Source organism: Xenia sp. Carnegie-2017, unplaced genomic scaffold (assembly GCF_021976095.1).
Source record: "Xenia sp. Carnegie-2017 unplaced genomic scaffold, XeniaSp_v1 HiC_scaffold_3, whole genome shotgun sequence".
NCBI classification, from domain to species: Eukaryota; Metazoa; Cnidaria; class Anthozoa; order Malacalcyonacea; family Xeniidae; genus Xenia; species Xenia sp. Carnegie-2017.
The window spans coordinates 9,026,267-9,042,184 of NW_025813493.1; the positions used below are offsets into that span (position 1 = coordinate 9,026,267).

The 15,918-nt window shown below is 33.5% G+C and overlaps 2 protein-coding genes across 2 annotated transcripts; one reads left to right on the forward strand and one right to left on the reverse strand.

Annotated features, from left to right (window-relative positions):
- Nucleotides 1-2,227: 2,227 nt before the first annotated feature.
- Nucleotides 2,228-8,847, reverse strand: LOC124454709 (low-density lipoprotein receptor-related protein 6-like). The gene is made up of 7 exons (XM_047005485.1): nucleotides 8,368-8,847; nucleotides 6,554-6,947; nucleotides 5,250-5,653; nucleotides 4,837-4,968; nucleotides 4,146-4,346; nucleotides 3,241-3,442; nucleotides 2,228-2,921 (listed from the first exon to the last, which is right to left on the reverse strand). Exons 1-7 carry the CDS (start codon nucleotides 8,426-8,428, stop codon nucleotides 2,516-2,518), a joined length of 1,800 nt encoding a protein of 599 aa, XP_046861441.1. The 5' UTR covers nucleotides 8,429-8,847; the 3' UTR covers nucleotides 2,228-2,515.
- A 2,347-nt stretch (nucleotides 8,848-11,194) lies between these two features.
- LOC124454183 lies at nucleotides 11,195-15,548 on the forward strand. The gene is made up of 3 exons (XM_047004989.1): nucleotides 11,195-11,254; nucleotides 13,596-14,217; nucleotides 14,266-15,548. The coding sequence occupies exons 2-3, from the start codon at nucleotides 13,915-13,917 to the stop codon at nucleotides 14,740-14,742; spliced, it is 780 nt and encodes a 259-aa protein (XP_046860945.1). The 5' UTR covers nucleotides 11,195-11,254; nucleotides 13,596-13,914; the 3' UTR covers nucleotides 14,743-15,548.
- The last annotated feature ends 370 nt before the right edge of the window (nucleotides 15,549-15,918 follow it).

The window sequence follows — 15,918 nt, forward strand, 5'->3', positions numbered from 1 at the left end:
ATTAGTTTTGCTAAGTTCTAAAATTTCATTGCTCTCAACAGATTATACCATGCACATACGAATATGAGCCCCCCTAATTATTGATCTTCATAAGCTCATGGTTATAATAATAGAAACAATGGATTTCAAATAAACTTTATATGTCATATCATGCATATGTCCATGAATATTGCCCCCTTCCCCTCCCATAAATGATGTATCTTCCAAAGTCCATGGTACAAAATATCTAATCTAAAATTGCGTTTCTTGTGTATGAAATTTCACAAAGCAAGTCAACTTCTTTCAAATGTATCCAGCTGAAGCCCACTATATGGTCTTTTGTTAAAAACTCTAAAATGTGGTTTATTTAAACGATAGCCATGTTGATGGTCTGATACAAAGAATATTTTCTCTGAGTTTTGGTACCAGCCGACGTGGCGAGCAACATTGTCAGTTAAATCTCGAGAGAATGATTGCAAGTCAAGAATAAGAGTTTGTGGCTATAACTTTATAAACGTTTGCGAATGAGGCCTAGTTAATAGCCATGAAAATTTATCCCATTTCATATACCGTCATTTTCTTAAATAGCCCAAGTCGGTAATTTCAGGCATCCGAGAGCGACACATTTATCACAACAATAACATTACGCAATTTGTGAAAATTAGTTCCTCTTTGTCTCAAATTCCTGCTTCGCAAAAGTAACACTCATTGCTCTGCTTGCTTCAAATATTTTCAAATATATTTCGAGCTCAAGGTATTATCATATTTTTCAAGACACGTTTCTGATTATTTCACGTTGTTACCGGTATCGTGGCATGTGACAAAAGATAAAAAAATTTCAACCGATGTTTGTGCTTTGAATACCCTTGTTTGCACAGGCTAATTGTCAAAAATACTTCGTATACAGCGCGATATACTGTCATTACTGTGTAAATATTTATACATTGTAAAACGACTCTTTTAGCTCAACATACCAAATGCAAATTTCGGTCTTGCTACAATGATTTTGCAAAGACGCATTGTATTGCTCGTGGTAGCTTGTTCGTCTCTCTTGTTCGGAGGAGGGCAAAAACTGGATGTTTGCTCGTGACAATTGTGTGCGCCATCCCTTTCATTTTCTTGGCTCGCAAATGGAATTATTTCGACATTGTTGGCCATTTCCAATTATTAGGAATATTGGGAAGCACATCGGAGGCATATGAGTTATATTGTTTATATTTAGAGAAAAAGTTCAACAATCGCCACTGCTCGCAGGCTCAAACCACTGAAAATCTTTCTACTCACATTCGCGCACGTAACATCAACATTATGCAATGTGTTAATTTATAATGAAAAAGGGGCGCGAAAGAGGTGTGAATGGTTTGAAAAATCAACTAAATGGGCTGTTTTGTGACGTTAAGATTCTACTTTTATTAAGTAGAATAAAAATTACTTGAACTAGCTAAAATTCTAAAAACTAGTTAAAACTAACTAGTTTTTTGAATTTTAGAATTTTAGAAAAAAAAGCTAGTTAAAATTTTCCTTTTATTCGCGCACATAACATCAAAATTATATGCAAATTACAATATGTTAGTTGACAAAGAAAAAGGGGCGCGGAAGAGGTGTGAAAGGTTTGAAAAACAGGTAAATGGACTGTTTTTTGACGTTAAGTTCGAGTTAAAAATCTTAGTGTGAAAAAATTGAGGATGCTCCATTCTAAGCATCTTTCATTCACAGGTTGCAAGAACTCTCTCGTGTGAGCACGTTAGTTTACAATCATTTCATTTTTCTGAAAATTTTGAAAACTAAAAAATACGGATGGCAGTGAGCGAGCAAGTTTCTTCGGAATAGGTGAACGTAAACGAAGTTGCGGGTTGCTTGTTACCAAGCCTATGACGTGGGGATTGCGTATTTTCAAAAAATTTCTCTAATAATTTGTGACTAAACGTGCCAGATGCTTTGAAAGTTCTAAAGCAAGGAAAGTTCATCCAGCTAGTCGTAGTCAAAACCATCAAAACTATGAACAAACACAAGTGGGCGAGCGCACTTCGCATTCACTGCTGATTTCTCTTACATTTGAGACCAATCATGTAACCAACATTTCAAAGGCAGAGAAAGTACAAACAGTTGGCTGTTGCCATGACTAAGAACTTAGACGTTTCGTTTCGATTGTACGTTCTCAAAAGTTTTTTCTTATTGTGTGTGATTAAGCGTGAGCAAGCTAGTTTGCCATAAAATCAATGGGAAGGAACAAAATGGAGAGATGAAATACATGTATGAAACACTTTGTGGTTAATTCGATTTAAGAGATCAAAGACAGTGCTTTTTTTAACTTCGTACTATAATGAAGCATATAATGAGCTTAATGAAACATGCATCGTTTGATAATATCATTGTACTAAGTCGTTAATATACGACGTCTTTTTTGTCGTCATTAAAATGGTGATTAATCACTGACAATGTTAAGCAAATAAATGCTCTTTCCAAGAAGCCTCAACATTCCTTCATAACACTTTTAGAGAATAAAAGTAATAATTTATTCATCATATAGCTATATTTACGATCCTCTATTTTGTACTTCGCGAAGGTCAACCCCTTTCAATGCCAAACCATTAGGCAAAAAATTCATAATGACCGTTCTGTTGATAGTTTGCTCTTTGTTGACTGTGGCCAGAACTTTGGATTGAAGGTCAGTCCAATATAAGTTATCTCCCACCATGGTAAGAGCATAAATATGTGGTACTCTTTCTTGGGTGATAATTACACGTTTGCCACTTCTCGTATCCCATGATTCAATTTTGTCAAGCTTGGCGTCTGCCCAATAAAGTTTACGTAGCTTGTGATCGATAACAATGCTATTTGGCCACGCAATTGAGGTGTTAATTATGATTTCTCGTCTTTTTCCATCTAACTTTGCTTTCTCAATCTTTGGAAACACACCCCAGTCTGACCAATACACAAAGCTGAATAAAACATACGTACTACTGTTATTTTACTTGCTCTATAACCTCTAGGAAATACTGCAAGACTCTAAGGCTGCAAAGTTTGTAAAAATAGTACAGTGGAAAACTAAAACGGTAATGGGGGTAATGTTCATATTTTCAAACCTTCCCTAATGATTTCTTTTGAAATTAAAATCGCCAACAAAAGAAATCAGTGGGGCAGATCTGAATATATGAATATACCCCCGCCCACCACCAATTAGCGTTCTAGTTTCGCCCCTGAAAATAGTCATATCATATCTAATACATTTACTATTACAAGCAATAAATAAGTGTTTACCGTTCTTTGTGATCAACTGCAATACTTCGAGGCTCGTCTAAGTTCCCCTGAACTATTGACATCCTTTTACTTCCATTAAGATGAGATACTTCTATCATGTCGGCTCCAGTGTCCGTCCAATAAAGGTGTTTGTTTATCCAGTCAACTGCTATCCCCTCGATTAACGAATCATTTCTCCCCTTAATAATCACGCTTACATCTTCTGACAAGAAAAAAGAACATATCAAAATATGAATTTTACATGTGTGTTTTCTAGTCAGTCAGTATACTAATAAAAACTTCCTTGTGATTATTTACATTTTTGCTTATACACACGGAAATCTGATTACATTTGCCTTTTTTAACAGATTTATAAACACTAGTGGTTTTGTATGAAAAAAGCCTGAAAACTGATAAATTTTGCATTTTTCAATACATTTGTACTTCAGTAAATGGAATTTTGAGAATGTTTTAAGAAGACCTACTAATTAATCTTCTAATCTACTAAATCTACTAAAATCTACTAATCTACTAAATCTACTAAAATCTACTAATCTACTAAATCTACTAAAATCTACTAATCTCTAATGTTATAAAATTTAGAATCTTCTATCCAGAGTTAAACACACTGTTCATCTGAGCTAACAAAAAACTATGGCAGTCAATACGCCACAATTGAGTTCTGTAGGCAAAAAACTACGCTTGTCCATGCATTTACTCTTGCATAATACCTCTGCCATTCAATGCTTTAAAAAGTTTCAACAGATGCAAATAACTTTCAGGCTTTATAATAGACAAAACTAACATTTGAAAAGGTCTAGCAAATATAGTGTCAACTTTCTTTGCATTGAAATATTACATTTTCTGACTGCCAAATTGTCAAAACAACCAAAACCTTTATAGTTAGATTCTTTCATTGAACTTACTTGACCCATTTAATGGAGCACATCTTATTTCACGGTTATGTGAATCAATCCAATAAAGCAACTTTGTCAAAGGGTCAAATTCAATACCCACCACGTGACCCGTATTATCAATTGGCACTTGTACGTCAGAATGCTCGTCAGTGCTGAGAGAGATAATCCTTATTTGATTAAGACGTGACAAGAGTAGAAACGCTTGTGGACCTTAAGTCAAAAACAAATAAAAACACTAGAAGATGAATTGACTATATATAGTATTTATTTTCTAAGCTTTGGAGAGCATGAAATACGAAACAAAAACGATCACAATATTATTATGTGTATATGATGTTGTCTTAATGCTTGGAAAAGTGCAAGGTTACAGTTACAAAAAAATCTTTTTTGTCAATCACCATTGCATCCTATTTGATAATTTTTTGCATTATCTATCATTGAAATCATCACTGTCCGGTGGACAGCGCCATCCAAGCTTTATTGACGACCTTTTCTATGGAATAACAGCCACAGTGTAATCGGTGAATAGTGATGAATATGTATGACATTGGTCTATTATTTTAAATCTTACCATGTGATTTGCTATTCAATAATATGTGCTTCTCCAATAATTTTTACAATTTGTAATTATTGTTGACTTTGCCCAAAGTTTATTACAAAAATCACACAACTATTATATGTAAGTGTAGTTTTTAGTTACCATCTTCACAAGTCTTCGAATCCGACTTCAGAGCAACTCCAGACGAGCAAGAACACGAAAAATTTCTTTGGGGTGATAGCAAGCACAATTGACTACAACCACCATTTTTGTTTTCGCAGGGATTATACAAACCTAAAGACAAAAATAAAGAAACTCGAAGCATATTTGTTAATGAATCCCATTGCATTAGTTTCCTATGAAATACTGCTATACTTCTTAAAATTACACGTGGATACTAGTATCAATGAGCATATAGATAGAGAAAATAGCAATAATATCTTGCCACTAGACAGTTCATGTCAGTTCAAGCTACCAATGGACTACGCTTACTAGTATATGTAACTTTTACCAAACTTTTTGTACACCAAACTTTTTGTACATTAGACTTTTACTGAAAACAAACAAATAAGCACCCTCATATTGTCTTTGAGGTTCATAAACTTTGATATCCATTGGTGAAAATAAACCAGAGCGGACAGTTTTAACAGAAGTTGTTGCATTATTTTTTGACGTGTCGCATGTTCGTATTGAGTTACTATCCCAATCCGTCCAAAATAACTGGTTACCAAACATTGTTATCGCGTAGGGGTGATTAGTTGCTTTTGAGTACGTGAGATGCCTGTCTCTACCAGAGTAGTCAACATTAGCAATGCAGTTATGTCTGGCATCAATCCAATACACTCTTTTCTTCCTATAATCCAAGGTAAGGCTATTTGGCCATGTGATGAGATGACGAACAAGATCGATCTGATTTGAGCCATCCATTCCTGCGCGTGATATACGTGGAATTTCTCCCCAATCAGTCCAGAACATAAATCTCAAATGAAAAGAGCCAGTTAGCACAGTATATAATCTTGGGAAAAAGTATTATAAGAACTACGTAGGCTTCTTTCACGGAATACTTTTACAAAGATAGATCATCACTACTCTCCAAGGAACAAAAACTTTTTCTTTTTTACATTAACTAGCGGGAATGGCAGATATTACCAAATCCAACTAAATAACGTTATTGCGTACAAAGATTTATATTTCTGAAGTCAATAGCTATTGAAATTGCAACCTTTTGAATACATGATGAACTCTGCCCAAACTCTTACCTCTCCAAATTCTTTGCAATACCCATAATTTATTCAAGAGAAACATTATTTGTCCGTTTGAAATTCGAAAATTTTGTAACAAGGGGCTGTTTACATGAGCCCGGTATTTGGGATTCAGCGAGGCGCGAAATGATTTTGAGTGATTGAAAGGAGTATAAACTTTAACCACAAAACTTACAAACTTTTCTTACAAGCGTCATATATCATTTTAGTCGTATTTTTTAAATAAGGCTAAATTATTTGTTTTCATTTTAAGGGTTTTGTGAATTTGCAAAGTCAGAGCTTAGAGAAATTGCTCAAATAACTTTTTTGTTGTGAAGTTAAGTATTTAATCTTTCCCTTTCACCAAAATGATTTAACGCTTCGTTGAATCCCGGTTACCGGGCTCATGTAATCCGCCCTAATGGCTGAGTTCCATTCAGTGCCAATTTTCACGGGATCGACCTTTTGTGATCACTTTCCTTTAAATTGTGTGCAGCCGTGTAAAACTGCTCCGGTCGAGAGCTTACAATTGAAAAGAAAGTGATCTCAAAAAGTCGATCGTGCGACAATTTGCACTGAATAGAAATCAGCCTTTATACTGCTAATCTAATACACCTTGAGTTCTAAATAATGCTTACTTGGTATTTGGATCAAGAGCAATTGCTCGTGGTAGATCAATATTGTTCCAAATCAAAGCTTTGCGATGATGACCTTCAATAGTAGACACAATAATCTGTTTTACGACGCTATCGGTCCAATATAGTTTTTCAGTAAGCCAATCAACAGCCAGACCTTCAATGTGGCCATTTTCATGTGACATAATAACTTTTGGAATACATGACTTTAGTTTGATAGAGCAACTGAAAATTTTCTTTTCCGACACATCACTCCAGAACAATAAGTTCTTGCCAATGATAACATCTATTGCCACTGCCTCTTCTGCTCTTGATAAAATAATCTTTTCCTTGTTTTGTTGTGTCCAAATAATTCGAATGTCTTTTTCATTTGCATAAAGCAATCGAAGGGAAAGAGCTGCAAATGAAAGTTACCATGTTTGATTCTTGATTTCAATAGAGTACAATATTATTTACAAATGTGACGAGTATTTTCAATAGCTACGAAGTAGATCAAGTCGGTATGATCTAGTACACAGAAAAATGCGTAATAGTTTTTAAAACTAGCATTCTACAGTTTGCTTTAATCGAGAGCACATGAAGGATACCTTGATAAATAATTTACTGTCGCTCATACATTACAATTAGTCATTCCTAGTAAGTCAGCTAGGAAGTTTAATCAAACACGTACGCCATATAGTGGCGTAGGAAAACAATAGATTTCAAAGAGATTTTCAGGCCCGTTTCAAACGTCGCATTTTACATGCACCAAATGCATTAAAGTCAGAAAAAATGAGATAAATTTCTTCATTAACTTTTGTTTAAAAAGCATTCGGCTAATGTAAAATGATACGTTTGGAGCGAGCCTAAATTCAGTAGAACATATACATAAATTAAATGACTATGAGACCCCAGAAACATTGGGTGTGCTAAGTTAATGCGCAATTAGTTTAAATATATCTATAAACAACACATTTTACACGTTTTCAAAGGAATGATCAATGACATTTGTCTAACACTTTGTCTAGTCACTAACACTTTGTCTAAACTGGTAATTTAACTAGGTGTGAATCATTTAGTTTATACAATGAAATTGATATGATATAATGATACCATAATATAAAGGATGATTACTGGCGTCGATGTAGAAATGATTCATATTTGATTAGCAATAATTTCGAGACTATAATCGTGATCAATGTTTATTGTATGCACGGCTTTGTTTGAAATACTCTAAGAATACGATTGTTAAAAAGCTAACAAATTTAATACTTGAATTATAATTTTATTGAACAGTGAGAGCGTTTAAATATAATAAGGTTTTTTAAAGACTTTAATCATGTATCCACATCGTGGGGTTTGCATTATCTTGATTATGAACAATTAATTGTCATTTGTCCGACCAGTACGTGTCGTCGTATTGTATGGTAGGAGCTTGAGATTTTAGGTCATACTTGGGATTTTAGTTCAGCCAGGCAGAGTTTCTATTGCTGTGAAATGTAAGCATGCTATTGCGTGTTTCTGACCAAGCATATATTTGCTCATTCTTGCAGCGTCTCATTATAAAACACTGGCTCATTAACAATCACGTGAATATTTCAAAATATACAAAGTCTCTTTTAATTATCAGATTCAAAAAGGTCTGTTCGACAAAATTCTAACTCAAGCATAAAAAACTCTTGTTTTATAAGCACGTTCAATTGTATCTGCAAAAGCTCAAAACGTATATTAACACAGGATAGCAAATAGTTTTTATGTTCATGAAAGAAAAGATGAAATATAGCATGTTTAAATAAAATTGAGATTATAATATGTTAGAGTATCGTAATCTGACTTACCAGGAGTAGTTAAAATAAGCAAAAATATCCAAAAGCACATTGCTCTCGTCTGCCTGCACATATTTATCTTCAAACTTTACTCGTTCTATTTCACCGAGTGTAGTTACAAAATCATCATGAAATTGAGCACATTCATACTATGACAAGGTGATAATAGCACACTTGCTGACACGTCAATTTAAATGTGAGGTGCAACTTCCTATTCACTAAAGTGACTACAGGACTACAGCATTCATTCTGCTGTGTGAGGGCTAGGGAAAGAGTTAAGAATCCTAACACGTTACTCGCAACTTTCAGCATACATTTGATAAGTTTTCTTTACATGGGATCAGTTATTTACATATAAACCAAATCGCCCAGCGTGTAGCTTGTTGGCAATGGCTGGTGATGGGATCCAACTTCTCACTATAGCTGCGCCATTGAAACTAGCTAAGTGCACAAGGAAAGGTGCAAGATAAAAAGCCTTTTACTTGCCACGTATTCATGCACACTGACCAAATACCAGAAAATTGTATTGATCTCAACAACATAAGATAATTGATTGACAAACAAAACAATGCATTAATTAGTGGTAATCAGATCACGTTTATTAACTGATGAATGCGTAATTATTAATAATATTGTAATTGTTTAAAATTGTTTAAGTCTTTTCTATTTCACATTAAAATTTCTGTGTCCTTTTTTGGCGACCATAATATTTGTCAGTTACGTGCATTTATTACAAATTAAGATTAACGATCCTCAAATTTTCTAAAAGCATCTATGTTATTTCGCCATTCATAATTGCAATTGGGCTTTTTAAGACAATACCATATCTGTGAGGTTTGTCGCCACAACAAAGTGTCTGTTTTACTATCATTATGTTGCTGTTCATGTAGATTTACAGTTGAAGAAAATTTCACTTGGCCTGATGAAGATGTGTTCGAGGTGAATATATAGCTCTTAATAGTGTTATGGAAAGTCCAGGTATGGATTGCTTAAAATACATTGCTCAGTTTGATCGTTCTCACGTCTTAACAACAACGGACGAAAATTTTGAAGAAGAGTTCATATGAGTTCCGTAAAGACAAGTGCAACAATTGCCTTCTTTTGTTAATAATGAAAATCAAATAGTTTAAAGACATCTAGAGAATGGCGATAACTAGTTGGCTTTCTCCAATTGAGCAACGTCAAATTTTTAAAATTGAAGCACTTAAACAGAGTAGTATAAACTTCATTTGATTTTTATAAAACATATTGTGATCATGACAAGTTTATCGTCGGCAAGTAACTCGTCCTTGCCACATACTATACAGTACTGCATGGCTATAAGAAAGATGATTACTGTGTTTACATAAGCTTATGCTAACCGAGGAGACCTTTGGAAGAACTTGAGAGTTGACAGCTGATCAGAAAGGTCAAGGCCGAAAATTGAAAGTTCTCACAAACATCTCCGAAGTTGGCATAACCTGGTGCAAACCTCGGAGACGGTGGTTTAATTGAACGAGCTCAGATGTTTTTCTGAGCGAGAAAGCCAGTAGCGTAGGCAGCCCGACTTTTTACTCCTGCTATACAAATCGGGAGTAAATCTGCAGGCTTGCTATGCTACTTGAGAAGGCCAGCCTGTACAGCGCTTCAAAAAATTCATGTGTGATGTTTGTTTTGCGCATGCAAAATATTCATATTAGATGTAAAATAAATCATTATTGAAAACATAGTTCAACGGTAACAACAAGCATTTCGAGGACGACAGAGATGCAACATCTTAGGTGGAAATACAATCTACAGTATGTACACAGTATAGAGAACATACAGTAGGGTCAATCCATTGAATTTTTTCGTGCCACGCATATCTTACAACGTATATATATGATTACCATATTGGCAGCCAGTAAATTGTATTGTGTGACCAATAGGATTGAAGATATGGCAAACGGAAGCCAGTAAACTAATTAAACATACAGTAGCCTATATGTGGTATAGACTCTATTTGAAGGGCGGCAGTGATAAATAGACAATTGGCTAATATCTTACAATTTTTTTGTTGATCTTAAGCTTATAATGCTTCATTAAAACATTTCATTAACCGCAATTTTTGTTTACTTACAGCCTATGACTATAATTTCAATGGAAAACTGTACTTAATTTAAATACGTAAAATTTAATTTATTCTCTTTTTTTGTAAGTTCTACTTATATAATATATTCTGTTTTTTACCACGTTCGTATTTAGTTGTTTAACGCCAATTATTGTAGAAAAAAAAACGTAGTTCCAACTACGACTTTTTGTTTGCAAAAAGCCATGATTTACAACTGACTCGCAAGCAAACATTAATTTGTAAGTTTCTTTTTAATCAAAATTTACTGGCAAGCAGTGAATTATGTATGGGGTGTTTTTATATTGACTCGAATGCAGACATGCATTGCAAGCTTCTTTTGTTGATAAAATTAACGAACATAAGGCACTTGTGGATTTACGGTTCGTCAAAATTAATTACTGAAGCTTGTTATTCTATGGACATATTTCTTAGTTACATTTTCAATAACCTAGATCTGTAGCATCTTCAACTAAAAATTGTACTTAATATGAATACAAAAATTATTTATTGTTTTACTTTGTAAGTTGTTCTTACGTATTTTAGTGGTTTAGCGCCATGTCTTAGAGAACACAATTGCCAACAGCAACCTACGACTTTTATTTTGCCACCTGCAACTCATAATTGACTCGCATGCAAAAATATAAGCTTAATTTAAATTAAGATTCATTAGCAACGGCGGTACATCCAATGGACGCTAACTTAATTGCAACCTTAAACCAGCTTATTTTTTACTAAAATCCATTGATCTAAGATATGTTAAAAATATTTTACTGAAGCTCAGTATTGGATTTACCTCGAGTATTTAATCAGGTATGTATCTTCCATTTCAAAGGCTTTTTAAGAGCATAAGCTTTGTGGACATTTTAAATTTGTCAATGTTGTAAACATCGCAAGTTCTGCCGACAAAAAACCCAGAAACAATCGTATCAAATCGTTTTTTACACCAGAGCAATTGCATTTTATGTTGTCTTTTTTGCGCCCGGTAGGTCTTTGCAACGTACAATTCATTCATTGACAAACAAAGAAATAATGTTTTTTGAGCAATGAATCCTAAAGCCTTGGATACATCAAATAATCAAAGTGCATGATTTCCTATGAATTTGGCTTTATTAAATGTCATATGCATCATGTAAGCTCAATGCTCTTTTGAAAATAATCTAAATTAATTTAAATTAAAGAGGTAGCTACTACAGCATATTGTGCTAAGTTTATCAATGATTATACGTATAGATAAATGAGCTTTACAACAGTTTTTGCTAAATTGTTACTCTATGTCTTTTATGTATCAGCTTTGTGAAATACAATGATGTTAGTTTTTTAAATACATAAAATATTTTAGCAGCAGGTATGGTAAAAGTACATGTTGCTTGATATAGCCATATATATTGAAAGGTTTAATACACAAGCAGAGAAGATACATAACAATTAATCAGTGAGTTGTATTGGCATTTTATCATGTATTTTCCATGTCAAAAATGTTCATTTTTATTGTGCATGCAATCTTGTCTGCTAATATTTTTTCAGAAGCAGATAGCTCTATCTACAGTTTGAGGATTTAAAAAGTAGAAAAGAGAAATGAATAAAATTCCCACGCTTTTGATAAAAATAGGCTTATACATAAATCAAAAAGGCATTTTTAAATGTTTTATATAGCTAAGGCTCATCAAATATGATACACAATAGTTTTTATAACTCAGTTTCTTGCAAGGCAAAATTAAGAACAAATAAGTATTTAGTGTTGTAAATATTACACGTCACAAGCAGAAAAAAGATCATCACAGTTGCAGGATTATACATGGCTACTAACTATGGTGACTCCAACAAATGTTTTCTGATGATAAAAAAGTCCATCACTGTCATCTTTTACAAACATATGTGACCTATGTTTTTACAAACACATTTCTTTTAAGGATTTTACTCAGTTGTTAGAGAAACAAAATGTTCTTATCTTTTGTTACACTCACTACCCAATTTTTAAGTGCAGTGAAGCCAGGCCATTTGAATATTTAAATCCTTGCGCATAGAACATAATATGAATCAATTCAGGAAGTGTGCATTGTTTTCATTTTGCACAAGTCCATTATATATAATTGGTATTTTAATTAAAGGTGTCCTTGCCATAACACATGTGATTAATCAAGATCATACTGTGCTACACAGAAGATAAGAGTTAAGTCTCTTGAGAAAAAATTTGAATTTTATGCTACAATTTAATCTGGACACAATGTCACCTTGAATCTTTCGGTAAATTTTCTTTATGTATCATCAACATCCGTAAAAACGAAAATAATTTGCCATATATTGAGATTTTTACAAAAGCCAAGAGTTTTAAAGTTCACTTGCCCGCCATTACAAATCATAAATATTGATTAAGCGTTATGTAATTTTAGTTAAAAATGAAAAAATACTTCACACAAATCTCACTCATAACATTGTGACGTCATTTTCTCACCTAAAATCGAAGTTTCAACTTTGATAACAACCACTTTTGTGCTCAACACATAAAACTATACTGAAACTGCTTTTACAAAAAAACGGAGTTATTTGATTTTCCCAAAGGTCGACTAGTCTAATGCTTCCGATGGAAATAGTGAGTATTGTTTTCATAGAGTCCAAAGCGAAACATTGCATGAGACTCAAATGAAAACAAAACTCTGAAGGGAGCAAAAGAACAAAGATCATACGACAGCTTTTCAATAAAACCAACGTTTTTTGGTGGATATTATTCCATCAAAATGTCTTTCCAAAATGCTATAAAGGTGACCATACCATATTTGATCAACTTCTGAGTGTTTTCTGAATCAATATATTATATTTATATACACAGCCTCTTTCCATTCAACATACACAGCACCTATTCTATTGCATACGAAAAAAAAGGAGCCGCTAAAACTATTTATATAAAGTACCAGTATAGTCGTACAGTAAAAATAAAGTCATGATAAAAAAACTTGGTAGTGAAATAAAAAAATGTTTTTTTTAATTTCATTCCAGATTATTGTAATACTTGCGTGAAAAAATCATTTTTATTATGTTGACAGCAAGTGTTAGCTCGAAATATTTGTAGCTGCACGATCCATAGATTTATAAATAAATTAATGCTCTTCAATTGATCAAGAAATTCAAGGTTTTTCTTTGTTTATTTTGACAGCTTGCAGAAGTAATTGAGAATGAGAAGGTCAATTAAGACAATAGCAAACTCAAAAGACTTCAAGAAATACTTTCCTTGGCTGCTTTTTATCATAATTCTTCGTTTTATCGGTATGAGAGATAGCATATGGAATCAGAACACATATATTGTCAAATCCTTACCTGAAAACGTTTAATCTCTATTGAACAACGGGCAAACGTGGAAGAACAGCAATTCAAGCAGTGTAAAAATTCACGTCAAATCAAATCACCAAAATAAACGTTTTATCTACTTAGTACGAACAGAGTCTTGTTTATTGGACAATCTTCTTAACCCACAAATGTTTGGACATAAATCAAAACACGATGTTCTTGTGCTGTCTTGGAAAAGCATTTGTTCTACAACTCAATTCTCCACGCCTAGTTACAACATTAGCTACATCTTTAGACCTGGTACAACTTGGAGTTCTGGAAGGAACATTCTGTACGAGTTGGCAATGAATTCTGCGCAATCCTACCTCTATTATATTTTTTTGGATGGAGATTTATCGTACCATTTCTCAAATTCCGATTTTGAAAAGACGTATCGTCAGTCTAATACGTCATTGGAAGTGTTTGAGTATTTTCTTTTGAAATACGAGCCTGCAATTGGAGTGCCTTTTTAATGCCCACGTCCAACAATACAAGGCCAGCCGTTATGTTATTATAATTATGAAATTTTTCCTTTCTGTGAAGTAATACCTGTTTCAATTTATTTCGACGCTGCTTTTAATGCTTTTCACAAGGACGCCATAAAATTCATACTTCCGTATCGATTAATATACGAAAAGGAGAGTTGGTGGGAAAGTCAAAAATTTGTGATTATTGCCGCTGATATAATATTTCGTGGACAAGTACTGACAATTCTTCCAGTTGCTACTGCAAATATAATGCACAGGGAATACCCCAGAGTCAATAGAGATAATTGGGACAACATTTATGACATGTTGCTAAAGGAAGCGCCAAAAGAATATGGTATAATTAAGGACTTCAAGCCTTCATATACAACTGTGAGTACTAAGCCTGTTGTAAGAAATGACACCGTTTATACTCCATATATGAACGTGGAAATTCCAAAACATCGAATTAAAGTTGAACCGTACAAAAGATTTAAACATTTATATGTTTAGGTCAACTCCACTGATATAGAAATAAGACTGGATCAAGCATCTAGCACAAAAGTTGAAGACAAAAAATAATGAGCGCCGCCATTACTAAGGAACCAACTTTCGAAAATAAGGAGCAAATATATTGTGCATTTATACCAGAATAATCAAGAATTTTCAACATATAACTGCATGAACAAAAAACACGATGAAATATGATGAAATATGATCAAAATGCAGCGATTTTTGTCATCGGTAACTCTACTTTGGTATAGAAAAGCTATGGAAAATAGCCTAAAACTGCATGAAAATACCTAATATTGTTGGAATCGCATTTCAGAAGTACAAACTGATTAAATAATCTCATTTAAAAACATAAAGTGATCAATCCTTTAAAATTACAAGCCTTTTTTACGAGTGATTCGGAGTGAAACCTGCATACGTTTTGTTTTATACGGCAGAATATTCTTTCCGACTTGCTTTACTGTCGTAACAAAGGTTGTTTTTCATCTTCGGCGTTATCCTAAAGCATAATTTGACCATGTGTTGCTATATTTTCCATAGTTTTGTTAAAAAATCTTTCAATGTGTTGGTCCCTTAGTAATGGCGGCGGTGGCTTCAAAATTTGGTTACTACAATGTAGAGTTGCTTGATCCAGTCTTTTTTCGAGATCACTGGTCATCTCTGCTAGGTTAAATGCTTAAGTTGACACATCACACGTTGAAATGTTGTAAAAAAGTGACATCTTGTAAGCTCTGCCAAGTGATGATGTCATCATTTTTTTGTTGTGATTTAATAGTTAAAATTAAGATTACAGCTTTTCACATTAATGTTGTTATTCGAATTGAGTGGTTACTCCTTAACCTATTTTTCTTCTTAAAGTAGTGTTAAAAATGTGAAAGAGATTTCTGGAAGATATATTCGAGCTTCAGTGATGCACACAATTTGGTTACATTTTTTAAATCTAAATTGAATCTACAACTTTTAAAATTTGGGTTGAGTTGACTGGGGTACGCGTAGTACGGATAGCACAAGTGAATGTTGATTGGTATATTTTGATAAAGAGACCGTTTTGCTATCGGTGCCGTGTTTTCCAGTTTATCTTTTTGGTTTTACTCGTATTCATAAATCAGAGTGAAAATTTTTTCGTTTGTACACTTGAGTTTGAAATACTTTCATCCTCATTTAGGATGCACCTTT

Bases quoted from the DNA above. Each gene is read 5' to 3' on its own strand.
- LOC124454709 (XM_047005485.1), bottom strand. From the start codon at position 8,428: ATGTGCAGGCAGACGAGAGCAATGTGCTTTTGGATATTTTTGCTTATT. The intron at 5,654-6,553 runs GTAAGCATTATT...TTTTCATTTGAG, and splicing joins GCTCTTGATCCAAATACCAA to ATTTATGTTCTGGACTGATT. The intron at 4,347-4,836 runs GTAACTAAAAAC...TTTTGACTTAAG, and splicing joins TTCGAAGACTTGTGAAGATG to GTCCACAAGCGTTTCTACTC.
- LOC124454183 (XM_047004989.1), top strand. From the start codon at position 13,915: ATGTTTGGACATAAATCAAAACACGATGTTCTTGTGCTGTCTTGGAAA. The intron at 14,218-14,265 runs GCAATTGGAGTG...ATACAAGGCCAG, and splicing joins TTCTTTTGAAATACGAGCCT to CCGTTATGTTATTATAATTA.